Source organism: Penicillium rubens (assembly GCF_028828025.1).
Source record: "Penicillium rubens strain IBT 27055 chromosome Unknown utg000003l_segment0_segment0, whole genome shotgun sequence".
Taxonomy (NCBI): Eukaryota; Fungi; Ascomycota; class Eurotiomycetes; order Eurotiales; family Aspergillaceae; genus Penicillium; species Penicillium rubens.
The window spans coordinates 8,436,079-8,452,739 of NW_026890601.1; the positions used below are offsets into that span (position 1 = coordinate 8,436,079).

Below are 16,661 nucleotides of genomic sequence, written 5' to 3' on the forward strand. Positions count from 1 at the left end.
CGCACATAGGCACCACTCTATCACCGAGTGCTGGGAAAAGATCTAATGCTACTGGGAGTTTCTGGGTCGGTTTCTCTTATGGGAACAATCAAAACCTTTTTTCTGTTCTATTTTCTTCTGCTCGTTTGCCAGGGCGCATTTAGACTACTATGGCTATCCCAATGACTCTCTGACTGACTACACTTGGACTGGAAATCTACCATGGGGGATGAATATAAGGCACAGCTAGCTGGTATTGAAATCAGAAGATGAAGCTGAATCGACATCGCGCCTGTGACCATGCTTTGGTTCCATTCTCCTGTCTGAGCCGATGGCAAAGGGAGGCAATAATAAAAAAGGTAAGGATAAATTACATGTGATATTCGAAGGAACAACGTTGGATATTCATGTTGGTCGACCACCAAACTTGATCTTCAGCTTTGGCGTAGATGTGGCAGACGGTTTGGGAGTTGCGCTTTGCGCAGGTGACGGTCTGGGAATGTGGATTTTCGGGAGATTGTTGGGAGTTGGGGTTCCTGGAGCCAGGCCAGTTTTGGACTGCTTGAACGTAATACGGGTTGATGAGGGTGCGTGCATGCCCTGGTCCTCGCGCTTGCGCTTCGAAGACGGACCAATGCGGGCTTTGGTAGATCGGTAGAAACGTAACTTGCCATGACCTTGATTCTGCACACTCCAATATCGAGGAAGTTTCATCCGCACGAGTTTAGAGGTGATTGGATCGTACAGCGTACGACAAAGGTCAGTGAGCTCGGACAGCTCCAAGAGGCCCATGCACGGTGAGTTACATGCTGCCCACATGCATTCCTTCATAGATGCGTCGCCAGCAAGCTCTCGTTTCAGGGCTTCGATGGCACCAGGAATGGTTTGACGTCGTGCGATGTCATCTCGGCGGATTTGGGTGGAGGATTCTTGTTCGATGATCAAACCATCAGTTTGGGCGGCTTCAGCTTCCTGAGGACGACCGAAAGCTATCTGCGCTAGGGTTTGACCTAGCAAACGTAGGGATTGGTGGCGTATCCAGGCTGAGGAATCGGCCGACAATGTGAACATGAGCCATCGAAGAAGCTCCGGGTTCTGGGTAATATCGAGGTCAACCAAGCATTGGAAGGCTTGGATCCGGAGAAGGTCATATGTTCCTGCTCGGGTATACGGGACGAAGCGCATCAAATCCAGGTCGATCATTTTAGCTTGCATTAATTGCGCCTGGCATTTGAGAGCAGCTCGAGAGTAAAGGTTCTGGAAAGAGCTAGACCATTCGTCCATCCGTCGATAACGGTCAAACTCGGCGATGGCATCTTTGTCCAGTTGTTCCTCGGCCTGAGCCTCGAGAACACGTTCCATGTCAAAGTGATCCAATTCCTCATCCGTCCGCGCCTCGTTTTTACCCAGCATGGCATGACATAAGGACTCCATCAAGGAGGCAACATAGAAATTGTCTGAGTACTCATTGTTCGAGTTGTCATTGAACTTGAGTTTATCGAAAAGGAATCGCTTCACCCTTAATGGGGTTTTGCCACTGTTGTCGCGAACTTTAGAAATTGCCTCAGGGATGACTTGTTGGAGGATATAGGCCGCTCGGTCAGAGAAGTCGTTCGAGCGAGTCATGGGCGATCCCGGGAGACAGAAAAGCTCCTGGAACGCCTTCTCGAGATGATACAGTCCAATCCAATCTACCTCATCTTTGGCATGTTTTACCAAGGCACGCGCAGCTGTGGTACGTATTCCATGGAAGTATCGACTATCCATGAGTGTGCGAACAAATATGGTGGAAATCAGAGGGTGCTCTCGTTGGGCAGCCATGTATTGTAGCGACTGGGAATGTTAGCACCGTGCTTTTCACTCGTTGAAAACAATTATAACTCACCTCGAGCTGGGCCACAACATCTCGATCTTGCTGAAGCTGCGAGAGATACATGTACCCTGGCATACCGAGAGATAGTTTGCAGATCCACTCAAAGTCTGCATCCATTCGGATCCACTCATAGGATTCCTGTCCCATCCGTTCCTCGTCCTCCTTCGTCCAGTCAGCCAAGCGCCAAGCCTGCGTCTCTTCCTCGGTTTGAAGCACATCTCCCAGGCAGTAAAGTAGAACATCCTCTTGAACTTCGGCATCACCCGAGGCCACGGCCCTTTCCCTTTGCTTTTTGTTGCGTTTGAGCCTTTTGTACTTTGTGTTGTATGGAATGTCGAACTTTGTCACCCCCTCCTTGATTTCAACGATGTGCTCATAAGGGGTTCCATCTGCCTCGTGAATCCGAAGGGTCATCGACCCTGTGAAGACCGGCTGAACTGGGCCCGCGTAGACGTGCTGGACCTCTTCCTTCACGTCACGCAAGAATGAATCTTTGTGGAGATCGCGAGGGGCTTGTGGTTCAGATTGGACCTGTCTGATCATCATTTCAACAACGAGCTTCTTCTTGTTGAACCGTTGGGTCGCTTGGAATCGTGGACATCCCGCGCCGTAGACCCATTGCTGGAAAAAGACGTCTAATTTCGCGTGACCCAGTCGTTCACACGTCTTCTGGAACAGGGATGAGGTAACGGCTCCATTTGGTATATCTCCCATGCGGGAGTTCAAGAAAAGTCGAGAGATAATGCGGGACATCGTGGCCTTACCACTCGCCTTGGTCAGTCGGCGATCTAGAATGAACAAGACCAACGGCGCTTTCAACGCAACAAAGCGATATTCGGAGGGGTCAACCTTAAGAATGTTACCCATGTCGTATATCGAGGGGCGCTCAAAATCCAAATCGCAGACTTGATCAGACATCTGCTTCAATCTGAAACGGTATTCGTTGTTACCGCACAGCTTTCTCATGAAAGTATCTGTAATGTACCATGCCACACCAACCGTCACCCAAGTATCTGAGGGCTCGGCAGGAATAATGTTGATTCCAGTCCACTGACATGCCAGACCGTGCACCTGAGCCCGAGTAGACTCATACATGGGGTCGATCATCTCGGCTGGGAAGAGCAGATGGCTGCTGCAGATTGACATGCACGCAATCGGGAGACTATCAGTTGGAAGATCGTCGACAAAACAAATCTTGTAACTGCCGAATGGATACGACCCGTACGACAAAGAGAAGAAGTCAATCGCCTGAGCCATGGGGAAGCTGCTGTTCTGAACTTCGTCGGCTCTACCTGGGAGGCAGAATGCGTGCAAAGGAATGGCATTTTGGCCAAGCTGTTCATCCTGGTCACTTTCGCGGAAGTCGGCCAGGTTCACATATTCGAATGGACCAATGGCAAACCCAATCTGCAAGGCTCCCAATGGTGAATATGACGCAAACGAAACTGTTTTGCGAGTATGGTCTTTGGGATCGACAATGTCATCGGTTAAGTCGCCGGAGCACACCACGGACATGTCAAGACCCTCATCGTCCGCAGAAAGTTGGCGGCTTGTCGCTTTTGAGCGGGATGGGGGTGCTGCACCGGACGCATCTCGATTCTTCCGATTGAAAACATCACCAAGAGAACTCGGACATGTGATGGAAACCTCCCAGGTACATCGCGAGGACATATCGTCCACGCACGGGAATAAAGGACAGCCGATACCAGACTCGAGTGAATTGGTAGTGTAGGCATGAGGGTAGCGTTGATCCCCATTCTCGACGCCCACAAATTGTAAGCCGTCCCGAATATTATCAATAACAAATCCGATTTTCACTGTCAAAGCCGTGAAGCGAGGAAGGTTTGCTTCTGGCGCCCTGGCACTCGCAGGGCCATCCACATTTTCGACAGTAGATTGTAGCGCAATTTGATCCTGTGCCTCGGCCGAAGATGGATCGAGTTCTTCGATGCGGACGCCCTTTGGAATAGTGATGGGTAGGTTAGGTCTTGGGGGAGTTTGCAAGAGGTTGTGGATCTTTGGCGTCAATCGTTCATGGTAGTGTACACCGTACAGTTGTAGCGAATCGTATTCATCAGTGTATTTTGTTGTTGCAGGCTTGCCGTTCACGCTCAAGTGCTTGACCTCGCCTTGTCGAAAATTCAACCAGATTGTACCTAGGTCTCGGCGGCGAGGGTGAACTGTGATCTCCGTGGTTCCTCTGAGACCTTTGGAGGCTAGATCAACGTCAAGTTCGACCTTCTGGTGTCCCACGCTGAATCCCAGATCAAACGGGCGTGCCGCGGCACCAACGGGGAGTTCGACAACACCCGGCATCGTGATAAGATTGCTCAGTAACGAGATGCGCGGGGAGCGCTTTGAAGACCATCCACCGTCATATCCAACCAGGCTCAGTATGTGATTGTAGTGTCGAGGGCGGGAAGGAAATCGAAAAGCAGTTGGCGTGGCGCAGATTAAAGCTTCAGGTGACGGTGAAATGCGAGATGGGTGATTACGCGATTATGGTGCAGGGTGGATTATCGCACGGCGCTGAGGTAGATTGTAGGGTAAGGGAAAAGTCAAGTGAGGCCCGATCGATGCGCTCGAGGGCAATACTAGTTGCGACAATGCGACTTATGTCCGAACAATGCACCAGCAAATCCCGCGTGGATTCGGTCAAGTCGAGCTTCCCTTGTTCGCGTTCCCGATGCGGAGCAAGGCACGTGATTCCGACCTGAAAATCCATCTGGAACAATTCCCACTTCTCCTTTTTCTCCACGTATTCTTGCGAGTCGACATTTGTGTTTAAAGACATGATTTGATTTGGTGTGCATTTGTCCATTTTACCATTTTTTTGCCCATCTCGCTATGAACTGAGGTGCTGGTGTTTACCCCCCGCCGACTATACTCCAATTCCGCGCGTGACCCAGCCCAATCTTCAAAAATGAGCGCAATCTACCGGATGGTCCAAGGTTAGTGATAGGAAGACTGTTGTCACCATATTTATTCCTAACCATAGGCTAACTCGAATGTTCAACCTCTACAGAGACCCAAGATTCCCTTTCCGACGATGCCCTCCTACCCCTTAAGTCTTACAAGTATTCCGCTGTCGACAAGTCGTTCATTTCTCGATATATTTTGAAGCACTATGTATGATAACCTTGGAACCTTGTACCAGTTACGTTCGGAATAAGCAATTGACTTTTCTTCTGTTTAGTGGAATGCCTTCGTCGAACTTGTGCCGATGTGGATGGCCCCGAACATGGTGACCCTTCTTGGGTTCATGTGGATCGTGGGAAATATCTTCATCATTCAGATTTTCGTGCCAGATATGGTGGGACCCGTGAGTTCTTGTTCCTGTTCCTTACTCGGTGATTTATTGGAAGTGGCGAGTTAATCAGATATTTCAGGGCCCCGCTTGGATCTACTACAGCTTCGCTCTTGGCATGTGGATGTGAGTGACCGGCTACCCCTCCATTTATATGATTCCGACTCACGAAGATAGGTACTCTACCCTCGACAATGTGGATGGTAAACAGGCGCGCCGAACGGGGACGTCCAGCGGACTCGGGGAACTTTTTGAGTTTGTACCGCACTCCGAACAGCCTTGGATAGATCACTAATCAGGCACAGTCACGGTATCGACTCTTTGAACTGCACTCTGGCCAGTCTGCTCTCAACCGCCGCAATGGGCTTTGGAGCCTCACAAATTGGTGCTTGGACTGCAATCGTGCCTTGCTTGGCCATGTATTTCTCCACATGGGAGACGTTCCACACCCACACGCTCTACCTCGGCTACTTCAATGGCCCGACTGAGGGCCTCATCATCGCCTGTGCAACTATGATTGCCTCCGGAATCTGGGGCCCTGGAATGTGGTCTCAACCCATTGTTGGGTTCCTTAACTTCCCCCAGATCTTCGGCAACAGCTCCGTTAAGGACCTCTGGGTCCCAATTCTCCTGGGTGGCTTCTTCCTCGGACATCTCCCCGGATGTGTTATGAATGTAGCTGAGGCCCGCAAGAAGCAGGGGCTGCCGTTCACCCCTTTGCTTAAGGAGTGGGTGCCTATGATTGCCTTCACCATCTCCAACATTGCCTGGCTGTTCTCGCCATATTCGACTATTCTTTCCGGGAATCACCTCATTTTGTTCTGCTGGGTTATGGCGTTCGTCTTCGGACGGATGACCACCATGGTCATTTTGGCCCATCTTCTGCGACAGCCCTTCCCCCTCTGGACTATCATGCAAGCTCCCCTCATTGCTGGCGCGGTCCTCATCAACCTGCCCGTGATCGGCTTCCCGGTCGTTGCCCCATGGCTGGAGCTGCTTTATCTCTGGGTGTACTTCTTCTTCGCTCTAGTTATTTACATGCACTGGGCTGTCCTCGTCATCAATCGCATCACGACTTTCCTCGGCATCAACTGCCTTACTATCCGGAAGGATAAAGGTGCTGCCAGAGACAGAGCCTATCGCAACCTCGGTGAATCGTCCCAACTCGATCAGTCTCACGCTTCGACTGACACATCCAAGACACATTAACTTAGTATACGCCACGCCATCTTTATGGAAGAATCGACCGTCGACACTTATTCAATCGCGTAATTCCCGTTGGAGTTGCCACAAAAAGCGCCCTGAGCGGTGCATTGTTTAAATGTTCAACCTCATTGTAATTATGAACATGTCCATTCCTTCTACATATGTGTTATTATCTTGATCTGATGAGAGATATAACCAATCCCAGAGGGGGTGGATTTTGATGAAACCAAGCATGGAAACTGCATCCTACCCTGCACATCTGTACTTACGAGAATATTAATATTTGTGAATAGATCCAAATCAAAATCAAAAATCAAGTTAATTAATATTGACAGACATCATAGTACAGGAGATTAAAGTACAGAGCCAAAAGACTTAACGCTGGCAAAAACAGAAAAGACAAAATCAAACGTTCAACCCAAAGTCGTCCTGGCTTTTCACTTCTTTCCCAGTCCAAGAGCATCAGTCAAACTGCCCAGACCAAGTCCATTGATCAACTTGTCCAACCCAAGACTGCCAAGCAGACCATTTAACAATCCACCAAGACCAAGACCATCAAGCAGACGACCAACCAGTCCAAGCACGCCATTCAGCAACAGACCAACGGCTGCGATGATCTGGAACAATGGCTCAGAGAGAAGACCCCAGAGAGGGCTGAGCTTCTTCTTGGCATGAGGCATATCAGCGATGCGTCTCTTGCCATTGTCAATGGTCTTGATGACCGTCTCAGTGAGTTCCTTAATCATGTCGGCAAGCTGATATTCCTCGGGAGTGGCATCGCGGGAGGCAGCACGCGCCTTAGCTGTCGCGGCAATGCGTCCATCGGGGTCGAGGGCACGGATGGCTCCATTGCACTCTTGCAGAATGCGCCCACCTTCTTCGAGGAGCGGCTTGACCGTTTGAACAAGCTTCTCCTCGTCGAGCTCATCCTTCGGGGTGCGGTCTGCTTTCTCGCAGGCCTGAATGTCATGTTAGTACTATTGCCTGAAAGGATATGTATTGGGTTGGAACTTACCTCGGCGATCTGTTTGCAAACAGGCTTGACTTGATCGAGAGTCTGGCTGAGGATGGAGATCATCTTCTGCGCGAGCTGGCGGTCGGACTCTGCCTTCGCTGCAGCTTCCTGCTCTTCGGGCGTGGGTCTTTCCTCTTCCTCCGCCTCGGGCTCCGGCTCGGGGATGTTCTCAAGCAAGGTGCATTCGCCGATCTTGTTACCATCGTTGTCAACAACATAGCCATTGTCGTCAACAGTCTTGCCGATCAGCGTGGCAAGATTACCCGAGGTCAGCTTGCCAATAAGGTTTCCATCCGCATCGCGGACTTCGCCTTCCTTGGTGATCTTGCGCCCAGACATGGGGTTGACAACACGCTTCTTCTCCTCGGGCTCCCAGCGCTCAGCTTTGCCGATTGTGTTGCCGTTCTTGTCGAGGACATCACCATCCTCGTCAACCTTGCGGCTGAGGAGGCGCTTGGCGTCACCTTCAATCAGGCGCCCGATGATCTTCTCGCCGTTCTGCACGACCCCGTCCTTGCCGACGACAGCGTTGTCGAATCCGTAGAATGGTCCTTCAGCCTTGTTCTGCTCAGCCCCGGGGATGAGCTCGGCACGTCCAACAATCTTGCCATTGTCCCCCCAGATCTGGCCCTTGCCGTCGACCTTGCATCCAGCGAGGCGCTTATCACCTTCGACAATGCGTCCGACCACTGCACCAGTGGTGGGGTCAACAACGTTTCCAGCCTTGTTGACAACCTTGCCCTCCAAGATAGACAAGTCTTCCTCGGTAGGGGCTTCCTCCTGGGGAGGCTCATAGGGTTCAGCACGACCTTTGACATTGCCGTACTTATCGGTGATCTCGCCATCCTCGTCGACAGCTCGACCACGCAGCTTCTTGGGGTCACCTTCAATAAGCTTACCGACAATGGATCCCTCGTCATCTTCGACGAATCCATCTTTGGTCACGAAGAGGCTCTCCATGCCAGCGAAGGGACCCTCGGGCTTGCTCTCGATCTCATCCTCGGGAATGAGCTCAACACGGCCAACGACCTTCTTCCCGTCGTAGATCTCGCCATCCTCGATCTTCTTACCGGCAAGCTCCTTGGGATTCCCCTCCACAACACGGGCAATTGGATATCCCTCGGGTCCGATGACATACCCAGCCTTGTTGCATGAGAGCCCATTAACAGCAGAGAAATCAGGTCCAGTCTCTTCCTCCTCGGGTTCAAGGCGCTCAGCCCGCCCAATGACATTACCCTTACGGTCGAGGATCTCGCCATCCTCATCAACGCCACGGCCGCTCAGTTTCTTCGCATCGCCTTCGATCAGGCGACCGACGCGGTTCGAGTTCTCATCTTCGACGAAACCGTCTTCACCGACGACTAGGCCTTCCAGACCGGAGAAGGGCCCTTCGTCGCCTTCGTCCTCCTCGATCGGGAGAGTCTTCGCTTGGCCGATCACGTTGCCGCGGTTGTCCCAGAACTGGCCCTTGTTGTCGAGTGTTGCTCCGAGCTTAGACAGTTTCTTCGGGTCGCCTTCGGTTAATTGGCCAACGGGCTTGCCGGTGGCTTTATCGATGATGTAGCCGAGCTTGTTGCAGACCTTGCCTTCGAGAGTTTCGAGGCCCGGAACCTGCTTCTCGACTTCCTCGACAGCATCCTCGGCGGTCTCCTGTGCTTCTTCACCCGCGTCTTCGGTGGTGTCCTTGGCCTCTTCGGTGGCATCTTCGGCAGTGTCTGTGGCACCTTCGGCCTTCTCATTGAGGGTATCCGAGGCCTCTTCATTGGCATTTTCGAGCTCGATTTGACCATCTTCGGCGGTGTCCTTGGCATCGTCCACTGTGCCATCCACGGCATCAGTAGCGTCTTCAGCGTCGGAGGCCGCATCTTCGGCTGTAGACTTAGCCTTGTCGGCATTCCCTTCGACATCGGAGACATCGTCTTCAACCTCCTCAGCCGCGCCATCAGCAGCGCTCTTACCCTGATCGGTGGAGAGGCCATCCTGAGCATCTTCATACTGATCCTCAAGATCGTCCTTGGCACCACCGACCTTGTCAGTGACATCACCAGAAGCTCCTTCAATGGCCTTCTTCTGCTCCTCAACAGGAATCAAATCGACACGACCAATGGCATCGCCCTCTTCATCAACGATCTCACCATCATCATTGAGGGTATAACCAATAAGGTCTTCAGGGTCCCCCTCAACAATCCGGCCGACGGTCTGACCAGCAGTGTTCTTGATAACACCGCCATCAGAAACAGTAAGTCCTTCAAGCTGAGCGATATCTGTAACAACATTCTCCAGATCAACCTCTCCCACATTCTGCTGAGCATCATCGGCAGAATTGTTAGCCTGGTCCGCGACCTCGTGGAGGATATCGACGCGTCCGATCAAATCGCCCTCCTCGTCGAGAATCTCCCCGTCATCGCCAACAGTCTGTCCAACGAGTTCCTCAGCATCCCCTTCGACAATCTTGCCAATAGGCGTCCCGTTTTGTCCGAGGATATTGCCGCCTTCAGCGACATCAAGACCCTTCAATGCAGACATGTCAAACGGCACGGGAAGGTTATCGGTGGCAGTCTGAGTGGCATTTTTAGCGTCATTCTGGACACTCTCGGAACCCTGCTGGGGTGTCTCCTTCGTCTTGCTGGCGAGGCCCTTAGCTTTACCGGTCACGCCGGAGGCACGGCCGAGGGGGGCTGCGGAGCCGGAGGCGGAGGGCGCCTGGGAAGCGACATCATCAGGCGGGGAGGTGGGACGGCGCTGCTCTGTGCGCTTCTTCGACTTCGGGGAGGGTGTCTCCGGGACGGATTGCTCTTCGATGTCGTCGTCGAGGGGTTCGGGGGCTTTCTGGGAGAGCTTGCGAGGTGTGGTTGACTTCTTTGTGGCTTTTGGGCTTGCGGCGGTGCTGGGTTTGCTGGCTGCGCTGGAGCCGGAATCTTTGCGGGCTTTGGTGGGCGTTCCGGCCTTGGAGCCCAGCTTTGGGGGTGCTTTGCTCACGGCGGGGGAGGACATGGTTGCTTTTGTTCGGGTTTGGATGGTTGGGTTTGAGATGGGTTCGTGTGTTGTTGATATGAAGAATCAAATCCAGTTGGGGAATTGCAAATTGAACGCAATGCAGTTGGTTCCGTTAAGGGACGTGAGGTATACTTCGTAAAAACGTATGCTGGTAAATGATGATGTACAAATCCCGGGAACAGGGTATACTTCGGGAGTAGGTGGCAGTTTCTAGATAGATTGAAATAGAATAGGTTTGAATAATCAAAAGAATAATTTCAGAGACGGCTTCAGGTATTTATATAAAGAGCGCAGTGATATATCATCGAACAATCCCAGCATCGTGACTGTCTATATAGGCACTGTAACCAGGTACAATACCTGCAGAGCCTACTACGTCATAGTCCGTTGATATCATAACGGCTTTGGACTATATCAGCTTCGTACGAAACCCTTGTCTGGGGATCGTCATAGAGTTAATCTATACAACGTACGACTAGCGCGTGGTAGGGCCGTTAGTAACATCATCGGCATCATGGAGTGGAGCGATTAGATGACCTGCCAAGTGGGATTCGTCGGGGAAATGGTTGATACATATAGTACTGCAGGGTTGGCGCACGAATCAGATGGCCAGACTGGGATATTAAAGGGACTGTGGCTCAATCGGGGTGTAGAAGGAGAGTGGATGTGGAGCGCTGTGTTTCTTAGCATAGAAGGGAGTTTACGCTGTACAACTCGGAGGCACCGACATTGTACAATAGTACGCGCCTATTGCTTGTAGTATAGATGTCTGATTCGTTGCACGAGCGATGACATCTTCTAAGAAGAGTGATATTGAATTCATCTGTCATGTTCCTGACCTAAAGTCTAGACTATCCAGATAATTGAAATCCAAGATGTAACATGATTGGCCAATGTCAGGACGCTTCCCATGGATTCACCCCGAAGCCACGCTATCGCAAACGTGGAAAGACATAGACGAACCAATCAGAGATCTATCAGAGACTGCATATGGTGTCCACTATGAGATTCGCCTCCACTACCTGTCACTTTTTGTCACTGTCCCTGTTTGAGAAGGGAAATCAAAAAGAAAAACCCCGGTTCGCCAGCTGCACTCCGGATCATCATTACATCAGAAGTTATATGAAAACTCTTAAGCAGTGCAACCATCCGGGAACTCAATGTTTCTCCACGTGAATGGTTGATATTCAATATAGGAATGATCTACCTACAATGACCATCCTGTTCAATGACGATTTCACGAACCACCTAGGATATTTGTGCGACTATTCCTGAGTTGTATATTTTGTACATTCCCAAGCCATGGAGAATAGTAATAACAAACCAGACCGGCTCAGGGTCGGGGTCCCTGTCAGAGGCATGAGCGTAGAGGTATGAGATCATTTTAATCTATTTTGGTGGGGAGTTCAGCCACACGAGTCATTGGCTGATATCATCACCTAAAGTCAAGGAATACCTAGATACTATGTTAGCTTTTCATAGTCTCCAAATGGTATAATATAATTGCAGCTTCTATAGATAGAGCCATGGATATGTATATGTACTATTGTTGTAGGTCGTGCAACGGCTACACTCAAAATTCTCCGGTTTTTAACTTCCGAAATCAAGATTTAGCTCCGCTACATCTTGGCGTCTGTGTACTTTTCTTCGTTTGGATCGATCGGCTCTATATTGTGATGACGATAGTGTACTAGGGTCATGTAACCTGGCGATGTCCTGTATATATATGCAGCTTGTTATAACATGTTCTTAGCCAAACCTGCCACACTAACGTTTTTAGCATTAGCCTGGCTGAACCCGGCAAAGTATAAAACAACGCCATCGTTCCCTCATTCAATACCAAAATCTCTAGATTTCACTTCCGATTGAGATCAATCAGTGTTTTTATCATCGTTGCCATGTCACCGTTGTATGTGTCGATCGCCAAGACCCGCAAGGCATTTGTATTGGCGGCTCCACTCGTACCTCAAGCTCCGCTATCTTGATAGCAAATATAAAGTCGACTGTTGCCTACGATGTACCCCATATTCTGTATAGATCGCGGAAGCATTTGAGATATAGTTGCATATTTGCTTTAATGATCAATACCAAGTTCTCTTTCTGCAATTTAATAGGACGGCAGGACTAGAAAATGGAGGAAAACCAGCGATATGCATGACGATCACCATAGACCGTACCTACTAGCGCGAAACACTTCCTTTAAGTCAGTTCCTTCACCGATTGAGTCTTCGAGATCCCTTTTCTTAAAATCAACATCAACACCGCATTTCGTATATGCTTCGATAATCTCTCTTCTGGTGAGCTCCTCGGCACTTGGAGGCCTAATCATGCCCACAGAGCACTGTATCACCTCGCGCGTGTAAACAACCACCCCGAACTCGCTCAGTGCCCGGTGAAACGCATCATTGATAGCCTGGAAGCTTTCGTCAAACGAAATCGGTTCCTCGGTCGACCAATACACCCGTGCTTCAGTAAACGGGGAAAATTCAACCCGGCAACTAAGAAGCAAAAGCTCAACAAGCCTTTCCATCCGAAAACCATCGCATCCGGACTCTTGCATTACCTTATCTGCCTACGTACCACATGTTAGATATCAGTATTTGAAATCAGATCGTGGTGCGGGTTGGAGACTGACTGGGATGCTAGCGCTTTCAGCGCTATCACCGCCCATTGCGTGGCAAATATGGAACAGTCCAATTTCCGAGATGGGAGGCTGCTGGACTAGCATCTTGCGCCAGCTTGCATCTGCTCTTACGAATCGAGCCATTGTTGAGGCGTCTCTGGTCATGACCAAGTCGCGAAAGTCGAACTGGTATCTATCCGGTCTGGTCTTGACGGGGAAAAAAGAAGCAAAAGTCTCCGTCAATAGCGGGTTAGGTATCTTTTCACCCATTCCCCACTCGGAGTCGTTGATTGGAATGAAGAAAAGGACCTTTTGGATTGTCCGCGAGTTGCTGATCAGACTCGTCCAGTTGCGACAGACTCGTTGAGCAGATGTGAGAAGTGTGCGCATATCCGTCCCAGACAGGATCATCTCCAGAATTTCTGGAGTATCCATAACTTTGTTGATTGCTGATTTTGTCCCGATACCATCAAACTGACCTGCCATCCTTTCTGGTTGGGATCTCGATCCGCTACAATGGCGAGTGAGGTGGGCCTTTAACTTCTGCTTTTGGCGTGCTCTTTGACGTGGTCTGGCTGTGCCTTTTGTTACGCGTAGTTTCTGGATGTTGTTTGGGGTCCTGACTAGCGTAAGTATGTTCAGTCACATGTTAAACCCCGCCTGTCTGCTTACTATTTCCGTCGGGGCGGCCCCCGGCCCCCGGCGCGGTCCACTCCATTGCGGGCTCCAGGGTTACGGGAACAGTTCGTATACGAGTGAGAGGAACAATACTGGGACTCATCTATTCCGAGCCGAAATTGTCATCGCCATCTTGGCAGGGGTCGAAAATAAATTGATGAGTGTAGGTGGTGACACGCTTTGCCGGAGGCAATATATATGACTGGGGTGAGCATTCTGGGCCCTCTAGGTCCTTCCGTCGTAGACGACAATTTTATATCTAAGCCGCGTTTTATTATCTTAGTATTCCGGACGTCTTATTCCAGTTCCTCAACATTCAGGTGCAATACCGCCTAGTGTGGCTCTTCCTTTGTGTGGGACTTGACCGTTCCCTATGATGTTCCTCATACTCCATAAATATTGGAGTATCCTGTTGGTCGGACAGTAGATTGGTAGTTGAGAAAGGTCAGTGCTGGGGGAGACATCTAACCCGGAAAAGAACCATTCATCACCGTGCGTGGGTGTGGCGTAGTGGAACAGGGGGAGAGACCATGCACCGGTTGTGAGAGACCGACACGAGACGAGTTCAGTTACAGAGATCATGTATGGCGTTCCAAGGCTGGGTCTAGAAACAGCCACGGAGGGTGCCAGCTATCCAAGGCGACTCAAATTGGACGTGTGCATATAGAGAAAACAAGGTTGAAACCCAAAGAGGAAACAGCCAGGTTGAGGTACTATGCTCAGGTAACTCAAATTTCTTTGTTCTACCACACCTAAAGCTTGGCCGATCTTCCTTACCCGCCCTTACTTCCTACCTCAATAGACTCTAGACTAGCCCAACTCATTTCCAGGACCATATGTATGTCTCAAGTACCATTTCAATAGTTAATTTTGCCTGCACAGTCTTCCGCGTACAGACCTCCCTCCCGCGTATATCATGAGACAGCTCCTACGAGTAGGCCTGCAGCAGCTTTAAATAATGCGCCGTTATCTAGTACTTCTAGTACATCTAATATTGGCTTCTTGGTGACCTGTAGGATCCATCTGCACCCACATAATACCACAACATGTAAGAGTATACCCCTGGTGATCACCACAACAATCACTACAAATAATGCAGCCTTATCCATTCACGAATCCACCGCCACATCTCTCACCGCCAATGTTTTGGGACACATGCAGCTCGAGGGTGGCGTATCACATTCCTCGAGCCTCACGTATTCATAATCGGGTTAACCTATGACACTAGGGCACACTGCATGTGCACCTGTCTATCACATCGTGGCGTCTGCAGTGTGACAAACTAAGTGGAGACAACTCAATCGTATACTTTAAACCCCATGTTTATATTCCGCCCAATTAAACTAACCCGAACCAATTACCTATTCTACCTTGGCCTGGTATCTTTTAGACGAAGCACACCATTTCAGATGTGTGTCAGCAAAGGCCAGAATCGCAGTTTCAAGAACCGCGTCGTGGACGTCTCCATTCAGCGAACCGCGGAGTCCGGCGTGCATCTCCACTGCATCCGATAGACATAGATTGTGGATACCACACACCTCTTGAATCGTCCTTGGCAATATCATATTCATGTGATCCACATCCGTGCCCGCTTGTTCCTTTAGTGATACCAAGACTGCATTCATGGTCTCGCCATTCCGACGATCTTTCTCCAGACCAACAAGGTCGTTCTGTAGCCCTAGCACCAAACTTACCCGCTTCTGGAGATCCCGCAGGCGGGAGAGATATTCTCCCTCGACTGGTGTGTGTAAAGTCCGGATCAGAGTGAAAAATGGATGTATCCCCATCGTCCTACCGCGGAATTGCAGGTAAGTTTCCAGGTCGTTAGGCAACATGTTTTGTCGAAATAGGAGCTCGTCAAGCAAGCCCTCGCACATATCGCATATATCATTGCTGAGTTCGCGGGCGGTACTCTCACTGAGGTCAAGTTGCTGGGTGCAATATTCTTGGAAGAAGCAAAGGATTGACGCGACCTTGTTTGTCGGAGAGACTATTTTAAGGATCAATATCAGTACTCGGGCTCTTTTGCAGCTGAGCTTGATCTACATACCGTTTGCCTTCTTTCCCTGGAGCTTCGAGATTGCCTCCTGCAACGCAAGTGTGGCTGCAGCCGGTGGCATAGCCTCAAGTATGTCATCCGCCGCGCAGTTTGCAGCTAGCCACGCGGTCATGCATACGCGGATCCCTTCCGATCGTACATCGGGGAAAAAAAGATTAATTGCAGCAGCTTCTGCGAAGCATCTGTCATAGAAGTCCTTGGTGTCTCCAGCTTTCTCTGGTTGGATCGAAGCCTTGAAATTAGCATGTGAATAGAGGACGGCCGATGGAGGAGCTGGATTGAGAGGGACTATGTCGTAATGAGGGATCTTGAGCTACATTCAACTTATTCAGTCCAGGATTCTTGAAAAAAGGGATAGTGATTGGCTAACCTGGAGAGATGCACCACGTATTCCCAGCGGGATTTCACATGTCTTTACCACAGGCTCATCGTTGAGACGTTTATAATTGGGTATATGGCCTGTTACATTGATTGGAAGATTAATCCGACCAGTAGGAGAGACGACCCCCTGGTGTGAAAATGTATAACCGCACGTAGTCATGTTCAAGTTCGTTTGGGTAAATAGGGAACACCCGACGATGGAGACAGTTTATATATCCAACCCCATCCAGCACGGGCACGGAAAACCGGAGAGTGTCTGAACCTTCGTAACAGCCAAGATGTTTTCTTTGTTTATGACGTTAATCTGGTTCTAAGTATGCACGTGGAATATTCCCTCAATAATTTGACGTTGTATGATAGGTCATATTATCGGCTAGTCCACCTGCGATAGAGCTAACGGTTATTCGGGAGAAGGTATAGACCCGTGAATCCTGGTTCGCATCGCATGCGAAGAAAATCTTCCCCCCATGGGAGAAATCCCGCTCCACTTGGTCGACGCCTTCACCGCATGGAAGGTGCGGGGCGCTTTGTATCCATGCACAC

At 50.2% G+C, this 16,661-nt stretch overlaps 6 protein-coding genes across 6 annotated transcripts; 1 reads left to right on the top strand and 5 right to left on the bottom strand.

The window, feature by feature from the left end:
* Positions 1-384: 384 nt before the first annotated feature.
* Positions 385-4,168, bottom strand: N7525_009440 (transcription initiation factor TFIID subunit TAF2; the record flags this gene model as incomplete). The annotated part of the gene is made up of 2 exons (XM_002563495.2): positions 385-1,812; positions 1,865-4,168. The coding sequence occupies 2 exons, from the start codon at positions 4,166-4,168 to the stop codon at positions 385-387; spliced, it is 3,732 nt and encodes a 1,243-aa protein (XP_002563541.1).
* Positions 4,169-4,343: 175 nt separating this feature from the next.
* On the bottom strand, positions 4,344-4,646 carry N7525_009441 (uncharacterized protein; the record flags this gene model as incomplete). Its single annotated transcript, XM_061214726.1, has 1 exon — positions 4,344-4,646. The coding sequence occupies one exon, from the start codon at positions 4,644-4,646 to the stop codon at positions 4,344-4,346; it is 303 nt and encodes a 100-aa protein (XP_061069157.1).
* Positions 4,647-4,775: 129 nt separating this feature from the next.
* N7525_009442 (uncharacterized protein) lies at positions 4,776-6,368 on the top strand (the record flags this gene model as incomplete). The annotated part of the gene is made up of 6 exons (XM_061214727.1): positions 4,776-4,803; positions 4,878-4,981; positions 5,049-5,174; positions 5,242-5,285; positions 5,337-5,414; positions 5,465-6,368. 6 exons carry the CDS (start codon positions 4,776-4,778, stop codon positions 6,366-6,368), a joined length of 1,284 nt encoding a protein of 427 aa, XP_061069158.1.
* Positions 6,369-6,802: 434 nt separating this feature from the next.
* N7525_009443 (LEA domain protein) lies at positions 6,803-10,374 on the bottom strand (the record flags this gene model as incomplete). Its single annotated transcript, XM_061214728.1, has 2 exons — positions 6,803-7,324; positions 7,381-10,374. The coding sequence occupies 2 exons, from the start codon at positions 10,372-10,374 to the stop codon at positions 6,803-6,805; spliced, it is 3,516 nt and encodes a 1,171-aa protein (XP_061069159.1).
* Positions 10,375-12,484: 2,110 nt separating this feature from the next.
* N7525_009444 (F-box protein) lies at positions 12,485-13,486 on the bottom strand (the record flags this gene model as incomplete). The annotated part of the gene is made up of 3 exons (XM_061214729.1): positions 12,485-12,501; positions 12,559-12,949; positions 13,013-13,486. 3 exons carry the CDS (start codon positions 13,484-13,486, stop codon positions 12,485-12,487), a joined length of 882 nt encoding a protein of 293 aa, XP_061069160.1.
* Positions 13,487-15,039: 1,553 nt separating this feature from the next.
* N7525_009445 (terpene synthase family protein) lies at positions 15,040-16,278 on the bottom strand (the record flags this gene model as incomplete). Its single annotated transcript, XM_002563499.1, has 3 exons — positions 15,040-15,668; positions 15,729-16,050; positions 16,108-16,278. The coding sequence occupies 3 exons, from the start codon at positions 16,276-16,278 to the stop codon at positions 15,040-15,042; spliced, it is 1,122 nt and encodes a 373-aa protein (XP_002563545.1).
* Positions 16,279-16,661: the final 383 nt, after the last annotated feature.